Genomic DNA, 20052 nt, shown 5'->3' on the forward strand with positions numbered 1-20052 from the left:
TAGTGGAAGGTGTCCCTGCCCATGGCAGGGGGGTCGGAACTAAAGGATCTTTAAGGTCCCTTCCAACCCAAACCATTTTATGATTCTATGAAATCCTACGCTGTACTTATCTAGAAGCCCATATATTCACCATTTGGAAGTAGAGATTCAAATAAAGGACCTAAAATGAGTTCACTCATCATGCAGTATCAAGGAATACAAGACTGTAATGCTGAATTCTATCAACAGTTAGCGTGAAATGTACTGCTTTTCACATGAGTATCAGAAGAGATAATTCAGTCTTAATTTGCCTCATTTTTAATAGCTAGATTACTACCTAAATTCAAATATCCTATATTGACTGGCTTCATCTTGGTCACTGAAAGGAATACTGATCTTACATAAATCTCATGGAATTTCAAGACTAGGGTGATTCTACAATTTTTAGATCATGTTGAGAAGAATAAAAAATAAAATTCCACCATCTTTGGAATCCTTCACATTGTAATATGGACAGTCTGAAGAAACTTCAGTGTAAACCTGATATAGGAGACATGGTCATAGAGAACACTAAGACAAAGCAATTTTGAGCATAACTGTGTTTAAATCTAAAAAAAATCTGCATTCAGTACTATTGTCCCTTTCTCTCCTGCAAATAAATTGAACTCTGTATAAACAGTAATAAATATGATGCTACTACACTTATGTATTAAAGACTTACCTCCTTCTTCCACACTTTCTATAGAAATTTGCATTCATTTAAATAAAAAAAAAAAAATCACAATCTCAGTTGAAAGAGGCAGGAGGGATTTTAAAAAACAAATTATGTGTTTTTTGCCAATAAGCAAACACATTCTGACAGTGAACTGGTATTGGAAGGTACAGATGGTGAAACAGCAGCAGCGACACTCAAGTTCCCTGTAGTAACAGTCTGAAGACTCATTGATTTTAGGATTTTCTGCCTATATTAAAGAGCCGAGTCTTCCCTACTTGCAATAAGCCTTAGTGTAGATTTGCATATGAAGTCTGTCATAAGTGATGTTTTTCTACAAAAACAGGATAAAAAAAAAATTACAAAGAAAATAGAAGAGACTGCAGATTTTGTAGTAAGAGTTGGGTTTGTTCCTTTTTTTCCCCTTGTGGGCAGGTCTAACTCAGGTTTCCATTTTATAATAACGTTCTAGTTTCTCTCTGCCAGTTTTAAACTCTTCTAGTGATCTGTAATAAACAACATTCTGGCACAGCTTTATTTTCAGTCAAATCCCTCTAGGGAACAGAGTGATTTTACATGAAATGTGTATCCCATCCTGCTGCTTTCTGTAATCCACTCGACCAAATGGGGTTGAGGAATACTTACTTCACACAGATTAAAATGAGATGTTTTGGCCAAATTTGAACTTCGATGTAGGTATTTGAAAATGTTACCCATAATCCTACTTTAGTCTCCCAAGTCTGGCTAATAAAAACTTCAAACTTCTCTCATTTACCACTGCTCCAGTTTCTGCCTTCAAATCCATTTTGCTTAAAACAGAATATTGTCAACCTTATAATAAAACCTGAAAATTGAAATAGATGCTGGGTACTTTGTTGAAAGTTTTCTGATGGAAAAAGTAGGACTGACAAGTCACATCTATGATCTCTAACTTAAAGAGGACAAGAATAACGCATATACTTGTTCATCTCTGAATAGCTGTAGCTGGCTGAGTGATACTTTCACAGAAAATGGTTTGTACAGGTCCAAAGACCTGTACACCCACCCTCGCCCCCAAAAAACTGAAAGCATGCAACCATACAAGAGGGAAGGGAAAAATTACTCAAAGCAAATTCTTAAAAATGCTTCATGCTAAAACAAAAATTTATTGCACAGTTTCTAAAGTTTACAGAAATAAAAGTGAAAAACCACTGATGTGCTTCAGAATGTAAATACACTGCTCATATTTTTCATGGCATTAGGCATTTACAGATATTATGGAAATGCTTTGGTATTAAAAAGCTTTGAAGACCCTGTCTTTATTTTAGATAGAAAGTATAGGACCCAAGTAATTTTGAATGTTCAATATTAAACATAATTATTGGGGAAATGGAAGAAACATCTGCCTCTCTCTTTTACAATTACTACAAAAAAAAAAACCCAAAGCTTGTTGATATAGTATTGGAGTTGGTTATGTGCGCTACCTCCTCGAAGTCAACACTAATTTGCAAACATTACTGAGGAAAGAATAAATTTTAGGATGCCTGTTAACCCTACACATTTTACAGATGATGGTAAACTGCACGATGAGCCTTTTGCTAACTCCAAATGATGGAGCATTCTAGAAATAACATGTCAACCTTCTTCATTGTACAGTGAAAACTCTTAATTACATCTTCAGCAATTTGCAGATATCTGCATTGACATTAGTTTATAAATGCTGTTTTATGCTTTAACAGGAGTATGAAGTCATAATTATGATTTCCTGTTATATTATGGAAGAGTTCAATAAGTTGTGAAGAATGTATTCACACAAACTGGAGTCAGAAGGGTGCTTTCCTATTGACCTTATAAAATCTATTATTATCAGTGGAGATATTCTGTGTTTGAGGAAACGGATTAGAGATTTCCCAATTATTTAGCATATTCTGGCTCTTTCAGGATTGTATTCACTGTATCTTACTGCATTTTAAATCATATTTTAAATATGAGAAAAATAGGATGGTTCTTGCATTGTGTGGTAGGTACCTAATCTTCCCTGAAATAAGAGAGCTTGGTTTCTGGCATAATAAACCATAAGACTTCTCTAAAATAATTCCTTCTTCAAAGTCAGTAACCACTGGGAACTAGAGAAAACTGTTCAGAAAAGCATCTGAACTTGAGCGAGGAAGGTCCAACGATTTAAAAATTAATTACTCTCATTTTTAAATTTGTATGTTTTATCTCTAATCTGTAGTTGTCAAACTTCACCTTTTAGTCTTTAGGTACTGTTATACTCTTGGCTGATAGACTGTAAAGCTTTGTTATTCAATTTATATGCTCTGATCAAATCTCATCTCTGATAATCTAGATAAAATGACCACTTTGTATCATTTGTTATAGGATACAATAGGACAGGATTTTCAAACCTGAAGACTGGAACCTTTACACATCAGATAGTCCTTTCTATATTTCCTTTTCCTTAACATAATATATTCTGACTTATGATGATATAGAATTATGCCTACTAAAAATACTTCACTGATAGTGGTTATTTCCATTAAGTCAAACTCCATAGTTCGCAGGGAGCTTAGATAGTCAATTAATAAAGGATCAAGTTCTTAGGGAGAGGAGGCATTTTGTGTTCTCTACAGTAAGTCATTCAATTATATTTTATAGGTGCAACTGCATTTTTCCGTCTTCCTCTCTTCTTAAGAGATGATATTCCTACATTAAATTCCTGCTAACCCAAAAGAGAAAGTGAGGAACTTATAAACTGCTTTAAAAAAATGAACAAAACAAATAAATTACAACAACTTTACCTGCAACAACTGGAGATTTTCTGTCATCCAAAAGTTGAATAGCAGTACTGGCTGTCACTACATTGCTTTTGTTTGCGGTTTCTGCAGGGTGTATTAAGAAAAGAAAAAAAATCAAATTGAAACAACATATTGCAGAATGAGGAAATTGAGCTTTTTTCCCCTGGTTTGAAATAACAGTCCGTGTGGATTTAGTGCTCAGAAAATAAGCCAGCCAACATCATGTTCTATGTATATACAGAACATACAGGCACCACCATTTCAAAATTCCCCAGCATCTCAACAACAAGCTTAAAACACTGAAATGAATAATTGATTTTTGCCTTCTCTGATAAAAGTGGCAACAAAGGTGACAACTGATAGGGTTTCTCATTAATGTGGACACTTGCTCTGTTGGACTTGTCTTGCTTAAAATACTAGGCTGTAAGTTCAACCTGTGCAAATATTAAATGAAAACTGTTACACCACATCTTGGGGTTTCACTTGGAGCTCTGTAAAAGATGCATCTGGTCAAAGGACCAGTAAATTAGCTGGAAATTTCAATGCATATTTTAGATTAACATTTGAGATTAGCTACAGAGCCCACTCGATACTGACATACTTGGAATCCTTTCAGCATCATATATGGCTCAGCATTTAGAGAATGACAAAGTTATAGACCTGTACTAAATGGGATTGAATAGACAAAGCTCCCAGGTATTTGCTCAGCAGCTCTTCTGTACCAGAGTGGAAAATGGTCAGCATTAAAAATGTTCTCCTTATCTTCAGCTGTCAGGAAATCTCTTGAGAAAGAAGAGAGAAAGAAAAAACTTGGTTTTTGTTGCATGGCACATGATAGCTTCTAGCTTTGAAAGACAAGAAAAAACAAAATGCAATCTTTCGGGAAAGAAAATGGTTTTGGACAAACTTTCTAATACCATTTGTTCAACAAAAGGGTTAACTTTAGCCCCTAATAATTATTTGTGACACATTTGCAATTGCTTTTGTTGTGGAGGATGGAAAATGTACTAAAAACATAGTGCCTCTAAGTACCACTAAAAACATTTGTACTGATGTGTTCAAATAAAAATGCTTAGTCTAAAAAGCCTTTTTCTCTCAGCACAATGCAAGAACTGTGAACTGTACACAGTGGAAAAGGCACTGGAGATTTGGCAGTTTGTTGCCACTGGCATTCACTCTTAAGTAACGAAAAAAAGTAATTTAACAGCCTACTTTCCAAATAATATGTAAGGGGCAGTAGTGGACAACTACATACTTTATTCTTCAATAATCTCAGGGAATGTTGACAGAGGAAAGTTTGTGTCAGTGAAAAGGGCAAGTATGGTCTCCACGCATTTGTTCTGGTTTGCTGTTTGACAGTAACAAATTGCAGTGCTATTGATTTCACCTGTCAGGCTACTCACACTACAACAATATTTTGTGGTCAGATAAGCACCATATAATTTTATATTCAATAAACTTAGTTTATCATAAACATCAAGTGCAGATTTTCTTTTACATGCAAAATGCATATTGATTTGCCTGACACTATCAAACTGCTGCCTGAAAATGTCATTAATTATGGGACCTTATTTTATAGCTCTCCATTTTAAGAAACCTGTACCTCCACTAGATTACATCTTCTCCAAGCAAAATAAGAAACTCTTGAATGATGAGATCTCCTGATTACTCTTTCACCCAGTCCACTTCTGTCACTTGGCTTTATTTCAACACCAAAAAATTTTCCACAACATTGATGCAAAATCCCTGAAAAAGCCTACACATACTTGTTTTTAGATGGGAGAGTAAAAAAAACAATCATCATCTGCAGATGTAGCATATTCATAATTCTGCTGTGAAGAATAAAGATGTGAGGCTAACTCCAAGGGAGTGGAGGTAAAGTAAATGTATGGGCCACAGGTGTAAAATAGCTCATTGTTCCAAATGTTCCAGTTGAAGAAAGAATCTAAGGGATCCTATAAAATCTTTCTAACTTGTTCTATGTATTTCAGCGCACCAGCATAAAACCCTGGAAGTAACAGTAGATGAGCTTCCTAAAAATAAACATTTTGTTTCTTCTTTTCTCATACGGCTGCCAAGCATAGCTTTGTTACTTACTGATTAGTAAGCTGTTCCGGACCCACAAACAGGTTGATACGAGATAGTCCAGTCCGTGTTCCAAGGAAGGCAACTTCCACTCCCTTGTCAGAGTTTCTGAAATAGAGCAGAACACAAGCAAAGATAATGCTTCCAGACAGCAAACAGATAAAGCTATGTTACTGGTCACAGAAAGTACAAGTGTACACATTTTTGAGAAAGATTATTTTAAGTACAGTTCCCTTATTTATTTATTTTTTAAATGCTGTTTTTTAAGTTAAAGTCATGTGGGTTTTGGAAAACATACAATGTAGAAATGCTATTTAGACCAAGAGTCTCTAAAAAGTCAAAGACAGTAAATTTGGTAGGATTTGTGGGGAGGGATTATATGGAAGCCATAGAATAAAAAGGTGTGGCATAGCTATATACCAACTATTTAATAACCACTGGCACCCAGTGATTCAAGATAGGCAGGAATTCCAGATCTTGCTCCCAGTCCATTCAACACTTCTGCGGTACATCTATGCTTCAAGTCACAGGTGTGACTGTTGCTCAAGCAAGCAAAAACTAAGCTAGATTTGAAACAGCTAGCTCAGAGTCAAACGCAGCTGCCATCAGGATAGGCTTTAGCCTCTAGACCTTAGGAAAAAAATGTGGCAGGTAGCTCAGGCTGAACTCTGTTGCTGCATTATTATCAGTACCAAGCTAGCTACTTTAAAACTAGTTCTCGTATGGCTGCAAGAACTTCAGTCATATTACCACAAAACCAGGGACCACAGTCAGCCATCTTGCTGTCTCATACTTCATTCTTTAATAAATGGCCTGTCTCATTAGTCAGAATATGAAAGGGGATCAAAAGTCTCCTGCTAGTGTCTCTCCACAGCTGTCTTCCTTGTGTTTACTGGATCTGTTACTTCATTGTGTAGGAGGATTCCAAGAAAACTTATGCCTCTGTATAAATTCATCAATGTCTACAGTATATTAGTGTGCAACAATTTCTTATCTTTATCTTCTAAGAGGATACTGGATAATTCTTTAATGAATCAGATCTTATCACATTGATTTTACTCATTCAGTATGAGTATGTCCCTTACAGCATTTCCTCATTCAACTTTTAAAAAATGGCTCAAATTTAGCAATATCTAATCAGGATAATCTCCAGAATTGCCCTTCAAGCACAGTATTTAATGCAAACTGCTAATCTTAACACCTGTTTTCTCTAATATATATAACATCTTGTTACTTAACACTTTAGTACATCATAACATAAATGAATTAAATAAAACATATAAACTCTAAAAAGAACCAGATTCTCTATAACAGGAACCTAGACCCCAGTTAGTTCTGGAAAACAAACAAAACAAAAACAAACAAACAAAAAGAACTAAAGAAATTATTTATTTTACCAGTGCAAGTTTTTCTATTTATAATTTGTTCTGAGACAAATTACCAATTCCATCAACAATTTTGGTAAATTTAGAATTAAATTTTTCAAGTACTCTAAACCGTTTTTTAGAAATACTCAGAACTGTAAGTTGTAGTTAGTATACAATTTCATTAGTTATATTGTGAAAATTGGGTAACCTTACAATTAATCATCGTTATGTACACTGCAACATAAACACTTAACACTGAACTCAAAATTGGTGATATTTAGGATCAAATGGTTAATATAATATTTTCATACATATCAAGATTTGTTAGGTATTCCACCAGCATTCACCAATATAGCTATTAAAAATTCACCCATGACTGACACATAATGACTGACACAAAGCTTGCTTACTCTGATTTATTTAATGCTAGACTGGTCCAATAAGCTTCAATTGGTGCACTCACAACTGCATCAAACAGAACTTCCTGGATCAATTCTTTATCACCTATTACAATATATTAAAATCAGTAAACATATGTGCATACAGAGAGAATTTTTTTAGATGACTAAGCAATTTTTTACACTGTCCTATATTTTATCTATGATATGTGTTCAAACTTTCTGCACTATTAAGCATTCACTGTGCAATATTACATGGTATTTTACAACAATGCAGTTTTTCATATATCATTTCATTGCACTAACAACAATTTTAGATTCAAAACCAAAAAAATATTCTCCACTTCATGTAATACATTCATGTACATATTATCTAGTGCTCACATTTGCACATGACATAAGGTTGAAACGATTAGATCTACGAACAGTCACAAAAGCTCTGCATTTCTGCAAATAGACAAAATACGCACTTACCCGTCTGAATTTTTTTTATTCTGCTTTGCAGTTCAGAAATGCTAATTGCATACACATTCTCCCTAAAATACTCATTAAACATCCAGCATATTCTTTAGAGGTGTGATCCAAGGATTGATTCAGACCAATCCTGTTTAACTTATAAAACCAGATGGAGCAATAATATTGCATAGTATAGCTACACCATCTGAACAGAAGCTCGAATGTTTGGTTCAGGCATATTGTTTACCGTAAAAGTCAGAAATTTGTATTATCAATATCTTTACTGATACCCTGGAAAAAGCTCAAAACCAGATGAAATTCCAAAGTAACATCAGCCAATTCAATCTCAATTTATCACTGGTTAAACTAAGTAGCTTTGCATTTTGTAGAAGGTTCAGTACAACAGTTTTTAGCTGGGGGAAGGCCTACTACATGCATATTTAACGAAATACTTGCATTGGAGCAATGGCTCTTTTCCTGTGAGGTAGCGTTTAATTGCTTCTAACTGAGTCATTTGACGGTGTTCAGGATGTAAGTCAGTGTTGCAATAGGACCTGTGAACACGTTATCAAAACATTAAAAAGTTATGTATAAGCATGATCTCTCTTTACCTTTGAACACAAAGAATTGGGCTCAGCAAGCAGAAACAATATGAAACCAAGAAGGGTAACAGGCACCAATTTCATGCTTTGTTTAAGGCTTACCATTCATCTGCTAAAGATACATCAGGGTGTTCTAAATCATGTAAACCTGTAACAGGAATAATAATGGGTTATTTAGGGGGCAGTCTGGGTAACAGATGGTTATTTACATACACTCCATAACATAAACCCTTCCTTCTTGGAAAGTGCATTATTACTACAATGTAATAAATCACAGTAAACTATGTTCAAATACACTTTAGGGTCTAACAAACTGGCAAAAGCCAACTAAATCAGATCTAAAACTGAAAAGGTAGGAAAAACTTTTTTTGTGCTGATAAGTTGAACTCATACAAATTACTCATATGATATATTTGAAGCTTAGAAGAAAACTTGAGCAAAGAGAAATACAATGGTAAAAGACTCCTATTCGTACTCCCTTGTTCTGTTTGGCTAGCAAAGTTCTTTATGTTAAAATACATACTTCTCATTTCATGAGTTATTCTCTTTCTCTTTTAAGAAAAAAAATTCCTTTAAAAAGAACAACTCCCTCAAAATCGAAGCACACAGCCCATGAACACAAACAGCAATTTACAGGATCGTTCAGAATAGGTTTATTGTACTAACAGGTCACGCAAATGCTTGTAAATAAGAACTATATCATTAGTTATATAGCACAATAAAAATGTACTTTGGCAATTTTAAAAACTCTTAAAACACTTATCAATAGACAATAAGCAAACAGGGTTCAGAAGGCAGGGTCTGGGTTTAAACCCCCTGAGTACATAATAAACAATGACAGAGCTACAGTGATTAAGGAAAGCAGGGAAGTCAAAACTAGAACTATAATTATAGTCCTTGGGGAGGACAGTGAGGTGTCGGTGACAGAGAATCAGTGAAGGTAAGAGTGGGAGAAAAGGAACAGTCAGTTATGGCTATGTTAACAATTCTGGTGATGCATCCAGGAGGAAATATCAGACAGACTGGCTGAGATGTATGGCTGGCTTAAAGAAAATAGGTGAGAGGTATGTTGGGAACAGTTTGGAGAGTAAGCAGCTCCGAGTCTCCTGCTGTGCTCTCTATCTAGACACGTATTTGCTGGGCAAGAGACTCAAACTTTAAAGCATTTCTTTTTACATCTCTCCTGGGTGCAGGAACGTATTCACATCCCAAAATACAGCTGAGGCACAAAGACCTGAAGAAATTAACTATCTTGTTTAACATCACTGACAAAACAAGAAGCAGAATTGGAAATTGAGACTTAAGCATAAAATCAGAAAGCATTCCTTTATTGAAACATTTTTTGCTCAGCAACTGCTAAAACTTCTCAACCCTTTCTTCACTCTTCTGAAATGCTTCTGCTCTTCCTTCATCTTAAGGAACCTTTGTTTTTGATCTTGTTGCCAAACAACTTTATCACCACTCACAGTTGACTCCTCCACTCATTTTAACTGTGGACTTATCAAAAAGTAAAACCATAAGGAAAGAACAGTTCTTCCCCTGGTTATTTCTACTGTTGTTATAAAAATGCAAAATGTAATTCCTTGTAGACAATGCCCAAAGTAGTCACAGCTCTGAAAGATTTCATAATATATAGTCTGTGAATAAAAAAGCCATAGCTATGACAGTGGTCTCAGTGGTTACTTCATTCAGAAAACACCACGAATAATTAACACTGGACCCTGAGTGATTCTCTGGAACATTGAGAGAGGAAGATGGAAGATGATCCCCATCTAAAGAAGATTCACAAACAATCTGACTATGCTTAATATAAATGAGGAAAAAAAACCCATGAAGTAAAAAATCTTCAAAGAAAAAAAAAAAGAAAAAACCAAATCTAATTCCCTTATGGAATCTGCAGACAAACATACAAGCTTTAGGTCTACCAAATCAACAATAAAACTACTGTGTAAGCAACATGAGAAGGTAAGTATCTTACCTTCTTCTACAGTTACATTCCCTCTGAAGAAATATTTTCCATGTCCTCTAGAGAGAGCCACACCTAAACTGTGCAGAGAAATAAAGCAGACCTTGAAATCTGTGAGACAAACAATAACAGACATTCAGACCTATTTTCATTTCTAGCATTTCCAGCTAGTGTACTATGATTAACTTTAAAACTGTTTGTTTCCAAACCCTCACGGATCATATTTATTGTTCAAGTAGCTGCTTCAATGCTGTTTCACTTCCGATGTGCCTGCAACAATCAGCTGTATTTATGTGTGATTAGAGGTGCAGTAAACCATTATTCTCTGGCAAACTCATAAACGAGCCCCTCTAAGCTCACTGTTGTTCACCCAGCATGAGATTTCTTCAGCTGAGCCTTGAACATGCCCATGGCCTTACAATGAAGGAGAGATTTTTTTGTAAATCAGACTAAGCTGTTGAGAAACTACATAAGCGTGGGAATCAATGGAGCTACTGAGAGGAAAAGAATTTCATATGTGACAACACCATCATGACTCCTCTTGGACTAATTTTTCTGTGATTCATATTTTTAGCTAGTTTAGCTTTTTTGCATTGACTTCAGCTTCATAAACTCTGAACAGTAATGTACCCAGTTTTAGTTTGGTTTTTAGTCTACCATTTAAACTACTCAAGTTTAATGAACTGGCTGAAGGATCCCATGCCTCTTCCTATTGCACACATACACAGAATAGCTTCTGGCATTCATTCATTCAAGGGGATTATATCAGGCTAGGAACCTGCCAGTAATCAGTAAGACTGAAAATGCATGGGCTGATACTTTAAGTAGATGTAAAGGCACCAACTCCAAGAGCACACATGCTGCAATCAACAGCTCAATCTGGAAATGGGCTGAACAGTAAACATCTTTGACACTACAGCGTATATTTTAATAAATGTTGCCCCTGCTGTCTTCCTGAATCTATACTCCTACCCATCAAAACTAGATATAGACCATGCTGAAAAAGACAGGACAGTTTTCCTACTATATTTCTGTCCTAAGAATCAGAACTCACACTGCATGTGTATATGTAGCCCTGTATCTGTTTACTAAATAGGGTAAGAATGACAGTGCCACAGAAAAAAAAAAACAACAACAAAAAACCAAAACCCAAACAACAACAAAAACCCACAAGAAAAAAAAAAACCAAACAAACCAAAAAACCCACTGAGTTTTACCACCCATGTGTGAATTTTAACAAGAATAAACACATGCATTAGAGATCAGAGAAATGTGACTATATTTTCCCTATGTGGCAATGTAGCTCAGGTTCTGTGAAATGGTTCCATTGAAGAAAATTTCAGTTGAGTATTGCAACTATCAGCCTCCTGCTTTAAGCGTAAGGTACAGTTAGTATTCTTTTATTAATGGATTATTTCTAATTCAAATATGAGCATTTTTAAAGTGACTTCCTGTCTTTTTTTTTTTCTCCTCGTAAGATGCATGCCAAAATAACATGGCTGACTTACTCAGTTTTAGTTATACAAATACTCTGAAGGTAGTTCAGAGAAACAAAATATCCAAACCTCAAATTGGAAGTGAAATACTATCTCATTTTACATTACATTTTTGTTGTGGAAAAAAAAATCAAAATGGGGCTCAATATGTAGTTACTTAAATGGATTATAGTATTTATAGCTCTCCAAGTACTTGCGAAAGCCTTTCGTTCAATGTAAACCTCAACTGAATATTTTTTTAATGAAACGTAAGCCATGACAAACACCGTGAGTTTGCCTGTGTGAGCTTGCACAAACTTTCCATCCCTGGAAAAGCTGAAAGGAATGCTGGTAGGCTCCTTTTCCTTGCTATTTTCAGCATTGTCCAGGGATACTGAATTGTCAACTTTTGCTGATGAGCTTTTAATGAGTTCACAAGCTCTGTACAAATGCAAATTCAATGATTCTGATGAAATGTCCATTTATTATGGTCGGCTCTACCTGAATGGAGTACCCTTGATGTCTGTATAATAGTAGTCATTTGTCATCACCAATACCCGCTTCTAGATTCAGAACAAGAAAGTCAGAAGGGGAGGGGGAAAGAAGTTAGTTTGCTATAAGAAATGTATAAAAGATCAAGTGGTTAGTCACTGATAAAATTACAAGTAATGTTTACATTCAGTGAGTCAAAAAAAATATACTGCAGTGAATCATATTTATGGCAATCTTAAAAATTGTTAAAAAAATGAACTGTTTGCATTATACTCAGTTGGAATAATATTTTATACATTGTACCCCTTTATCCACTGTCTTCTTCACTTCCATGGAGAATTTCCCTGTTTTCCGATTCACCATTGCATTTCGGAGCTGAAATGAAGGAAATGTGTGTCAATTCCTTTATTTGCATTTTCTGTAATTCCTTCAACTCGGAGCTCTCTGGTACACTCATTTGGCCTAAGCAGTACTTAATTTTCTTCATTTCTTCATTTTTAGTAGTCCTACTACACACTGAATGAACAACCCCCCTACAGGTTTTATTATTAACAGTATAGGCCAAGACTCCCACCGCACAACTTTGGGCAAGTTGCTGAGGTACATAAGATAGGAGCTCTCAGCATCCTTCACAGTAGAACAGCTCTTTGTGTAGTAATCTGGATCTTATGTGGGATAAACAGTGTAACTGACTACTATCCTGCAGTTACTGCGCAGGAAGGTAAGGACTAGGTTCCCAGCTGGATTTAGCTGAAGTTAGACCAGGGCTCAGTGTTTAAATACATCAAAAATTATACATAAAATAACAAAGCAAAAAAGAGAAAACCCCACTTACCCTACATCATTCATTCTGCTTCTGCTTGATACTCTACACAGGGCTGCATCCTAAACTAGCACCAGAAACTGCATCCTAATTGCATCAAAAATTAGAACTAGCAAAAGAATGACAGCCCATTTGATCAGTTACCTGTTTCAATGGGAACACACAGCTGCAGTGCTCTGTGATTCCCTCTGGTTGTCCATTGGGGTCCAGGCGCCCCTTGCAAGGTAATAAATTTTATCTCTGTAATGGAAGCCCTAGGTCAGTCACAGCTTTAAGAATTGGCCTGGACCTCTCCCTCTCAAAGTTGTCCAAAAGACTTTTTAAATCCCCTTCAAAAACAGGTTTCATTACTATACAAACCAAAAACTCAACGCAGCAAGGGAAAACACAACATAAATGATAAAGTGTTTACACACAATGACTTACCTGCTGCTCTGCAAGTTAAATCTGTTACTTTTTAGATTACCACAAACACTGTTTTTCAGTAACTTTATTCTAGCCTCTACATGAGCTGCAGAATCCCAAATCTGTGCTGCAAAGTCCCTTTCCCATCATCTCTAAAAAGCCTTCCCTTAGCACACCTATTTGCTCCCTAGGAAAGAAAAGCCTTCCTCCCAGAGGACACCAGCTGATGCAGCCTCTCTCTTAGGTGAACATGCCATGATGATGAAAAGAAGAGTAAAAAAACCCAACAACTGTCCCCCCAGGTCCATAAGTCAAAATGACCTGTGTGTGCCTAACGATGAGTACACGGTACCCTGGCACAGCTGGTCTGAGAGCACGGTCTCTGGGCTGAAACTGAAGAATAACAAGAAATGGGTTTTGAGAAATCCTCAGCCTTCGTGTTTTGAATTTGCCTATTTATCAGTTCAGGACTTTAGGGAAGAAATAAGAAAGTTACTGTTTAGCAGTTACACCATCCATATATGGAAGTATTTTATTTGAATGCTCTTAGATTTATGAATGGAAGAAGCTATTTCTTTTGCTTATATTTTTAAATGGCACAGATGCAGAAAGTTTAAGGTGGTTGTTTCAGAATATCTTCAATTACAAAGTGAAATTGCTATACTTGTGGGATTTTTTGTGGTAAGAGGCACCTATAAATCTTTTGCAGCTGTAATTTTCATTACAATAGGAAAATTCCACTATCACTAATCAATTCACACTCCCTCTTCAGGGATATTCAAAATGCAGAATAATATTGACAAAATGAGCATTTTTATGTCTCTTCTATTGCTTATCTGTCTGAACACAATTTTGGACATTGTGTTCTTGCTGAATAAATATCTCCTGTTCTGCAGTACCTCATGTCTGACTGGGCAATTCAGTCAGATTTTAACAAAAAATTGTGAAGATAGTAATATCAATGCAGTCTGCAGGCTTTTTGAGTCAATATGGAGTGAAAAGAGAATGCCCAAACTTGCCAGTGAAATATCTGGTTTTATTCTCATGAACAAGTTGAGCATGGCTGACCTATCAAAAACTGCAAACTTTGCAGCTCTTTAAATTTAATTCTGGGGCATCTAGATCTGAATTAACAGTCTTACTCTTCTGTCAGTGAGTGTAAAAGAATAATTTTTAGCTGGAGGCATGTATAAAATAAAGCATATATTTTACTGTAGATTTTTTTTTTTAACAATACATAATAGGCAATTCTGGAAATATTTTCCCATTTTAAGTTTTGTGGTTTTGGACTTGGAGAGCTGGTCTTAATTAACCATCTACTTTCTAACATTTACAGAACAGTTCCATTTATCTTTAACATGGTTTTCATTTTTCTCTTATTGGTGCCTGCAGTTGTCTAAGACCCATTCCTCCCACAAGCCTCAGGCAAGTCATAGATTTACTAAAAGGGCCTCCAAACTCTCAGTAGTGTTTAAGATCAAGTCTGCATGTGGGATTTAGAGTTTTACTTTTCCTCTTTTTTTTTGCTTGCTGTGATTACATTTCTTGGCTTTGTAATCTGGTTTCTCAGCTCTTCTGCATTTTCATCTCCCTCCTCAAATGCATAAAATAAGTACTGCCTCAGCTGGCTTCAAGCCCCAAAACATTCATTCATGGTCTTTTTTTATTTGGAAAAAAGTATTTCATTCAGCTAGAAATTATAATAAAAGAATTTTAAGAAGTGATTTAATGAGAAAAAGGTTTCTGTCCAAATTGAAACTTCTTGTCTTTGGTACTGCGTATTCCCAAACTTTGCTGGAACACACTGTAAGTTTAATAAGCTGATGCTAAGAGTTCTATTTCTACTAAAATGCAGTAACAGCAGATAGCAGGTACTGTTAACCTGCAAAATGAACTGATGAATATATATTTACACCAACTCTATTTCATGTTGGAAAGAATTCTGACCTTAGTTCTGCCACCTTTTCCTTATTGGATGACTAGAGAAAATCTTTTTCTTCACCTCTTCAGAGTCATATGCACTATTAGTCCATCAACTAAATATCTTCCAATCAATTGCTAACAACCCAGTTTCACTGCTATAGTATGAGATCATTCTATATTCTTGGAAAACTATGTAACCATTAAATTAATGTGGTAAAAAGTAAGAAAATGTCTTAATCAGCTTCCACATAAGTGTTTCATGGGAGAAAAATATACCAGTAGTAGTCTATGTTATTAAAAGCAGCTATATGAATACATTAATTCTTTCCCTCTACAGTTGAATAAACAATGCTTTACTACCCAAGCTTGGAAAAAATCAAGAACATCAAATCCAAGGCGTTGGGTGAAGCAAAGCTTCATGTAGCTCTCAAGTCAATAAGTTACTTCACAAAGTTTTAAGTCTCCTACACAATATTTACCTTTTTTTCACTCAAAATTAACAATATTAAGGAATTGCCTATTACAAAAGATCAACGAAAATACACACACTTCTTGGACATTCATTTGGATCCTCACATCAGAAAAGCTGCATAGAGAGATGGATTTCATTACAATAATCTACAGAACTTCCTTCAAATTCCATTCTCATTCTAGCTCTAATGCTAATGATGACTCTGCCTGTCACTCCAGTATTACTTTATTTCATATGTCCTTCTCTTTTATTCTTCTATATGTATTTCTGACCATCAGCCCCTCCAAAAGTCTTAGTAACATGGCATAAACGACTTACATATTATTTCACACAAACACAAAAAACTTGTAATGATATATTTGTTTGACATTGCATTTTTTTCTATCTAGATATTTGCAAGAAGGTCTCCACTTGTGTGTGGCATTGCTGAAGTATTACGACAACATTTGGAATGTTAATACCTTTTTCTCCAATATTTAACCTGCTGTTTTTTCAGATAACACTTGGTCACTAATGATCAAACAGTAGATGTGTAGGCTGTTTTACAAAACCTATCTATTGGGGCATTATTTATCAAAGAATGCTTGCTTATTCAGGCATGCAGTAGTGAATTATTAGCATTGATAGATGGGGATCATTCAAGGAAGTCACTACAACACACCTGTATTATACATGAGTACTGAAAATTGTGTTTACTGCTGCTCCAAAGCTACAATAGAATATTTATTTTTTTTCTATTATGTATTAAATATTTATCAAAATTAATTTCACTTATGATTTATCTTTTTTTTTTACTCTTACATATTGGGCAATGGACCTAGATCTTTTTGCTCAATTTAGTCTATTTGTAATGAAGATTAACTTCTTTTCCCCTTCAAAAGATGAAACAATTGGAAAGGCTGCTTGTTTCTAAGTTACAATTAAAAAATACTTTTTAACAAACTTTTTGTTTAGGTGAAAGGGAAAGAGTCAGATAAAATGTATGTATGTATCTTTCATCAAAATGTGAAATAAAACTTTTTGCAGCCTACGGATAAACAAAATTCGATTTTTGCTAGAAAATTTCAGAAAAAGTGACAGAGCTTAGGGGTCTCAAACAAAGGAAATACTTAGAGTTGAATCTGGACTTTTTGCTTTCATGTGTATTAAGATAGAATCTCAATTATAAATAAAACTTAATTTGCAATGTCATAGAAATAGTTCAATGTTATATTAACAGAACTACTGAATTTCTACTAAGATATGATTAAAAACATGGGATTAAAACTGTAAAAATTAAGCAGAGAAAGTATTGGAAGAAATAAAAAGGAAGGGGAAAAAAAACCCAAACCAAAGAGAAATAATAAGAAAAAAAAATCATGAAGGTTTAAAAGCTTTACTTAACTACAGCAATAACATTTGAAAGGAGAGAGGCAATTTTAAAAGGTCATTTGCAGAGGAACTGGTTGAGTAATACATGATCAAAGATAAGAGAAAAGTCAAGGTATAAATATGAAGTCAATGCGATTGCCAAGATTGCAGAAGGCTGCTACAGTACATGAAAATCTAACGAGGAAACCTTAAATCGTGTATGCATAGAAAAATGCACAAAGCTATACAAGAAACATTAAAAAAAGCTTGAGTGTGCTCTCCAACACAAAACTTTAAATAAGGAAGTAAGATGGCCTCCTATGAGGACAATCTATCACCTGATGAAACAGACATTGCTTAAAACATAAATGAACTGTTTCACTATTCACAACGGGGTGGAGAGAGAGAGGAATGCAAGATACATATTTTGTAAGGGAGAAAGAAAATATAGACTTATGTCAGAACAGGGATCAAGAAATTAGTACATCTGAAGACTGACAAGACTCCAGGGGCAGTTGTACGTGATCTATCCCAGATTTCAGAAGGACGTGACAAAGTAAATATGGGAACCTTCAGTGGATATACTCAAAACCTCTCTGGAAAAGTAGAGGTATGAAGGACTTGAGAGAAGCTAACACAGTACTGATATTTGAGAAGGGATAGAGGAGACATCTATGAAAAATACAGACATGCAGGCGTGACTTTGGCAGTAGGGAACTTATGGGAAAAACTAAATTACAGGACAGAAAGGGGAACACCTGGAAAGTTACGATTTAATTAAGGACAGTCAGCACGGATTCACACAAAAGAATCATGCCTAACAAATCAGATTTATTGAGGAAGTAACAGAAAGACCAGGCAAAGGTTAAGCCATGGACATAAGGAAAGCTTTTGATACAGTACTGCAGAAAAGGCTAAGCCTGCAAGGTAAGAAAGAATAAGATAAAGAGTGAACTACAGAGTAGATGGAGCACTGAAAAATGAGTTTAACGGAAAGGATTGTGTGCATAACAGCTGATAGACATAGAACACATGCTTCTGCAGCTACCCATATGTCTGAAATTAAGTTTGGAGTGAATCTGTGCTCTGAACAGAGGTCAAAGAATCCAATTTTGTTTATTCGTCTGATGTTTTTTGATTTCGTACATTAAGGAAAACAGCTCTCATTACTTCCATTAAGGAAAGAGGGATCTCATGGAGAGAATTTAAACTCATTCCTTCATTTCTGAGTTTCAGCAGTTGTCTGGGCCAGCCCTAAAGAGATATTCTATTCCCTTCTCTAGCACTACATTTGCTATCCAGCAAAAATACACAATGGGATGCACGGAGAATGCAACGGTGAAGTTTTACCAAAGATACAAACAGTCTGTGTTTGTGGTATATGCATATGTAAGGAAGAATCAATACAAACCAGTTACAAAATTCTGAATGAAGTAAAAGGGGCTATTGTCCTTCCCTTCCTGAGAGCAGTCAGGTGGCCTCTCTGATGACTACTTGGAACAGTTTCCAGGTACAGTAGTGGGATGCAACAATGTCTTCTGACAGGGTTTTAAAACACATCACTTACCACATCATCTCTGTCTTCCCACTCGACCTCAGAAAGATCCACACTACTGTAGTTGGGCTTTCTTCGTTTCTTCCCCTCTTCATACTGGCATAAAAAAGATGAAATATTTGGCACATCCTGTTTTATTTGCACAAAGAATTTGTATCAGAAGATTTTAAAAATTTGCTGGATGCTTGCTGATTGTATGCAATACACATAACAGTTGGTAGCTTAATTCATACAAAGTGCACCATATTGCTGCATAAATGTTGTCTGTGAACTAAAAACCTACATCGCACGATTATTTGCATGATCTCTTGCCATGATACAAAGCTTTTGTTGGCGGACACACTGGGAAGTCAAACTCAGCAGTGTACCTTCTTCTCCCCATATGGAAAATACATGAGACCTTGATCTTGTAGTTTATGTTAAATGTCTCAAACTAGCTCTTTCAGCTGTACAGGAAGTTATATTTACTATAATCTTATCAACAAAATGTTTACCCATTTCTCTTTAAACAAGATAAGATGCAAGTCTTGGGAAGTATGGTGTTAACATTTGCTGATACTACATTTTATCTACAACTTCATGGGGGAAGAGTAATATACTAATAATGACAATTTATAGTTTTTTATCAGTCTTCACTGTTACACTGTAAATCGCACATTTAAAATAAACATTCTAGTGACAAATTGATTTGACACCGAGGTGTTTATAATGTAGGAAATTCTGCCCTCTGCTGAACATTCAAAATCAGAGAGCCTACTAGTGTAAGAACAAAAACCTTGCTCGGTGGAAGAAGAAAAAAGTATTTAGGAAGATATGTGAATAAAGAACCTAACTGGTTAAGAAAAATTATAAGAATATATTTGAAAAAAAATAAATTTGGGAGAGGATCAGCATAATGTGAAATCTGATCTCTTATCTTTTATGATGGATATAAGTGGGAAGGAAAACCACAAGCCTTTCTATGAAATATGACGGGAGACATCGGGATGCTGTGAAAAATCCCCAAATTGCTTTTGTGACTCCCCAACAATAGCATCATAGAAGGATAGGAAATATATCTGTAAGGCAGTATATATAGTTGATTCTCCTCCCTCAGGGCAGGACCAACTATACCATAAACCAAACCTGTCAGTGCTTGAGACAGCCAATTCATCACTGGGGTCAGTTTTGCAGGAACTTTCAATCACATTCTGCAGATTACAGAAAGACTAGAGA

The 20052-nt window shown here is 35.4% G+C and overlaps 1 protein-coding gene across 1 annotated transcript in view; it reads right to left on the minus strand.

Moving 5' to 3' along the window:
* CACNA2D3 (calcium voltage-gated channel auxiliary subunit alpha2delta 3) overlaps window positions 1-20052 on the minus strand; it is a 471854-nt gene that overhangs the window by 87547 nt on the left and 364255 nt on the right. Inside the window, exons 18-27 of the mRNA XM_075159074.1 lie at window positions 18850-18933; window positions 12613-12684; window positions 12319-12380; window positions 10355-10422; window positions 8479-8524; window positions 8231-8328; window positions 7331-7424; window positions 5566-5661; window positions 4129-4250; window positions 3472-3552 (exon numbers count right to left, since the gene is read on the minus strand). Of these exons, the coding sequence (XP_075015175.1) occupies window positions 3472-3552; window positions 4129-4250; window positions 5566-5661; window positions 7331-7424; window positions 8231-8328; window positions 8479-8524; window positions 10355-10422; window positions 12319-12380; window positions 12613-12684; window positions 18850-18933 (823 nt within the window). The remainder of the gene's footprint in view (window positions 1-3471; window positions 3553-4128; window positions 4251-5565; window positions 5662-7330; window positions 7425-8230; window positions 8329-8478; window positions 8525-10354; window positions 10423-12318; window positions 12381-12612; window positions 12685-18849; window positions 18934-20052) is intronic.

The sequence above is a fragment of the Calonectris borealis genome, chromosome 10 (assembly GCF_964195595.1).
Source record: "Calonectris borealis chromosome 10, bCalBor7.hap1.2, whole genome shotgun sequence".
NCBI classification, from domain to species: Eukaryota; Metazoa; Chordata; class Aves; order Procellariiformes; family Procellariidae; genus Calonectris; species Calonectris borealis.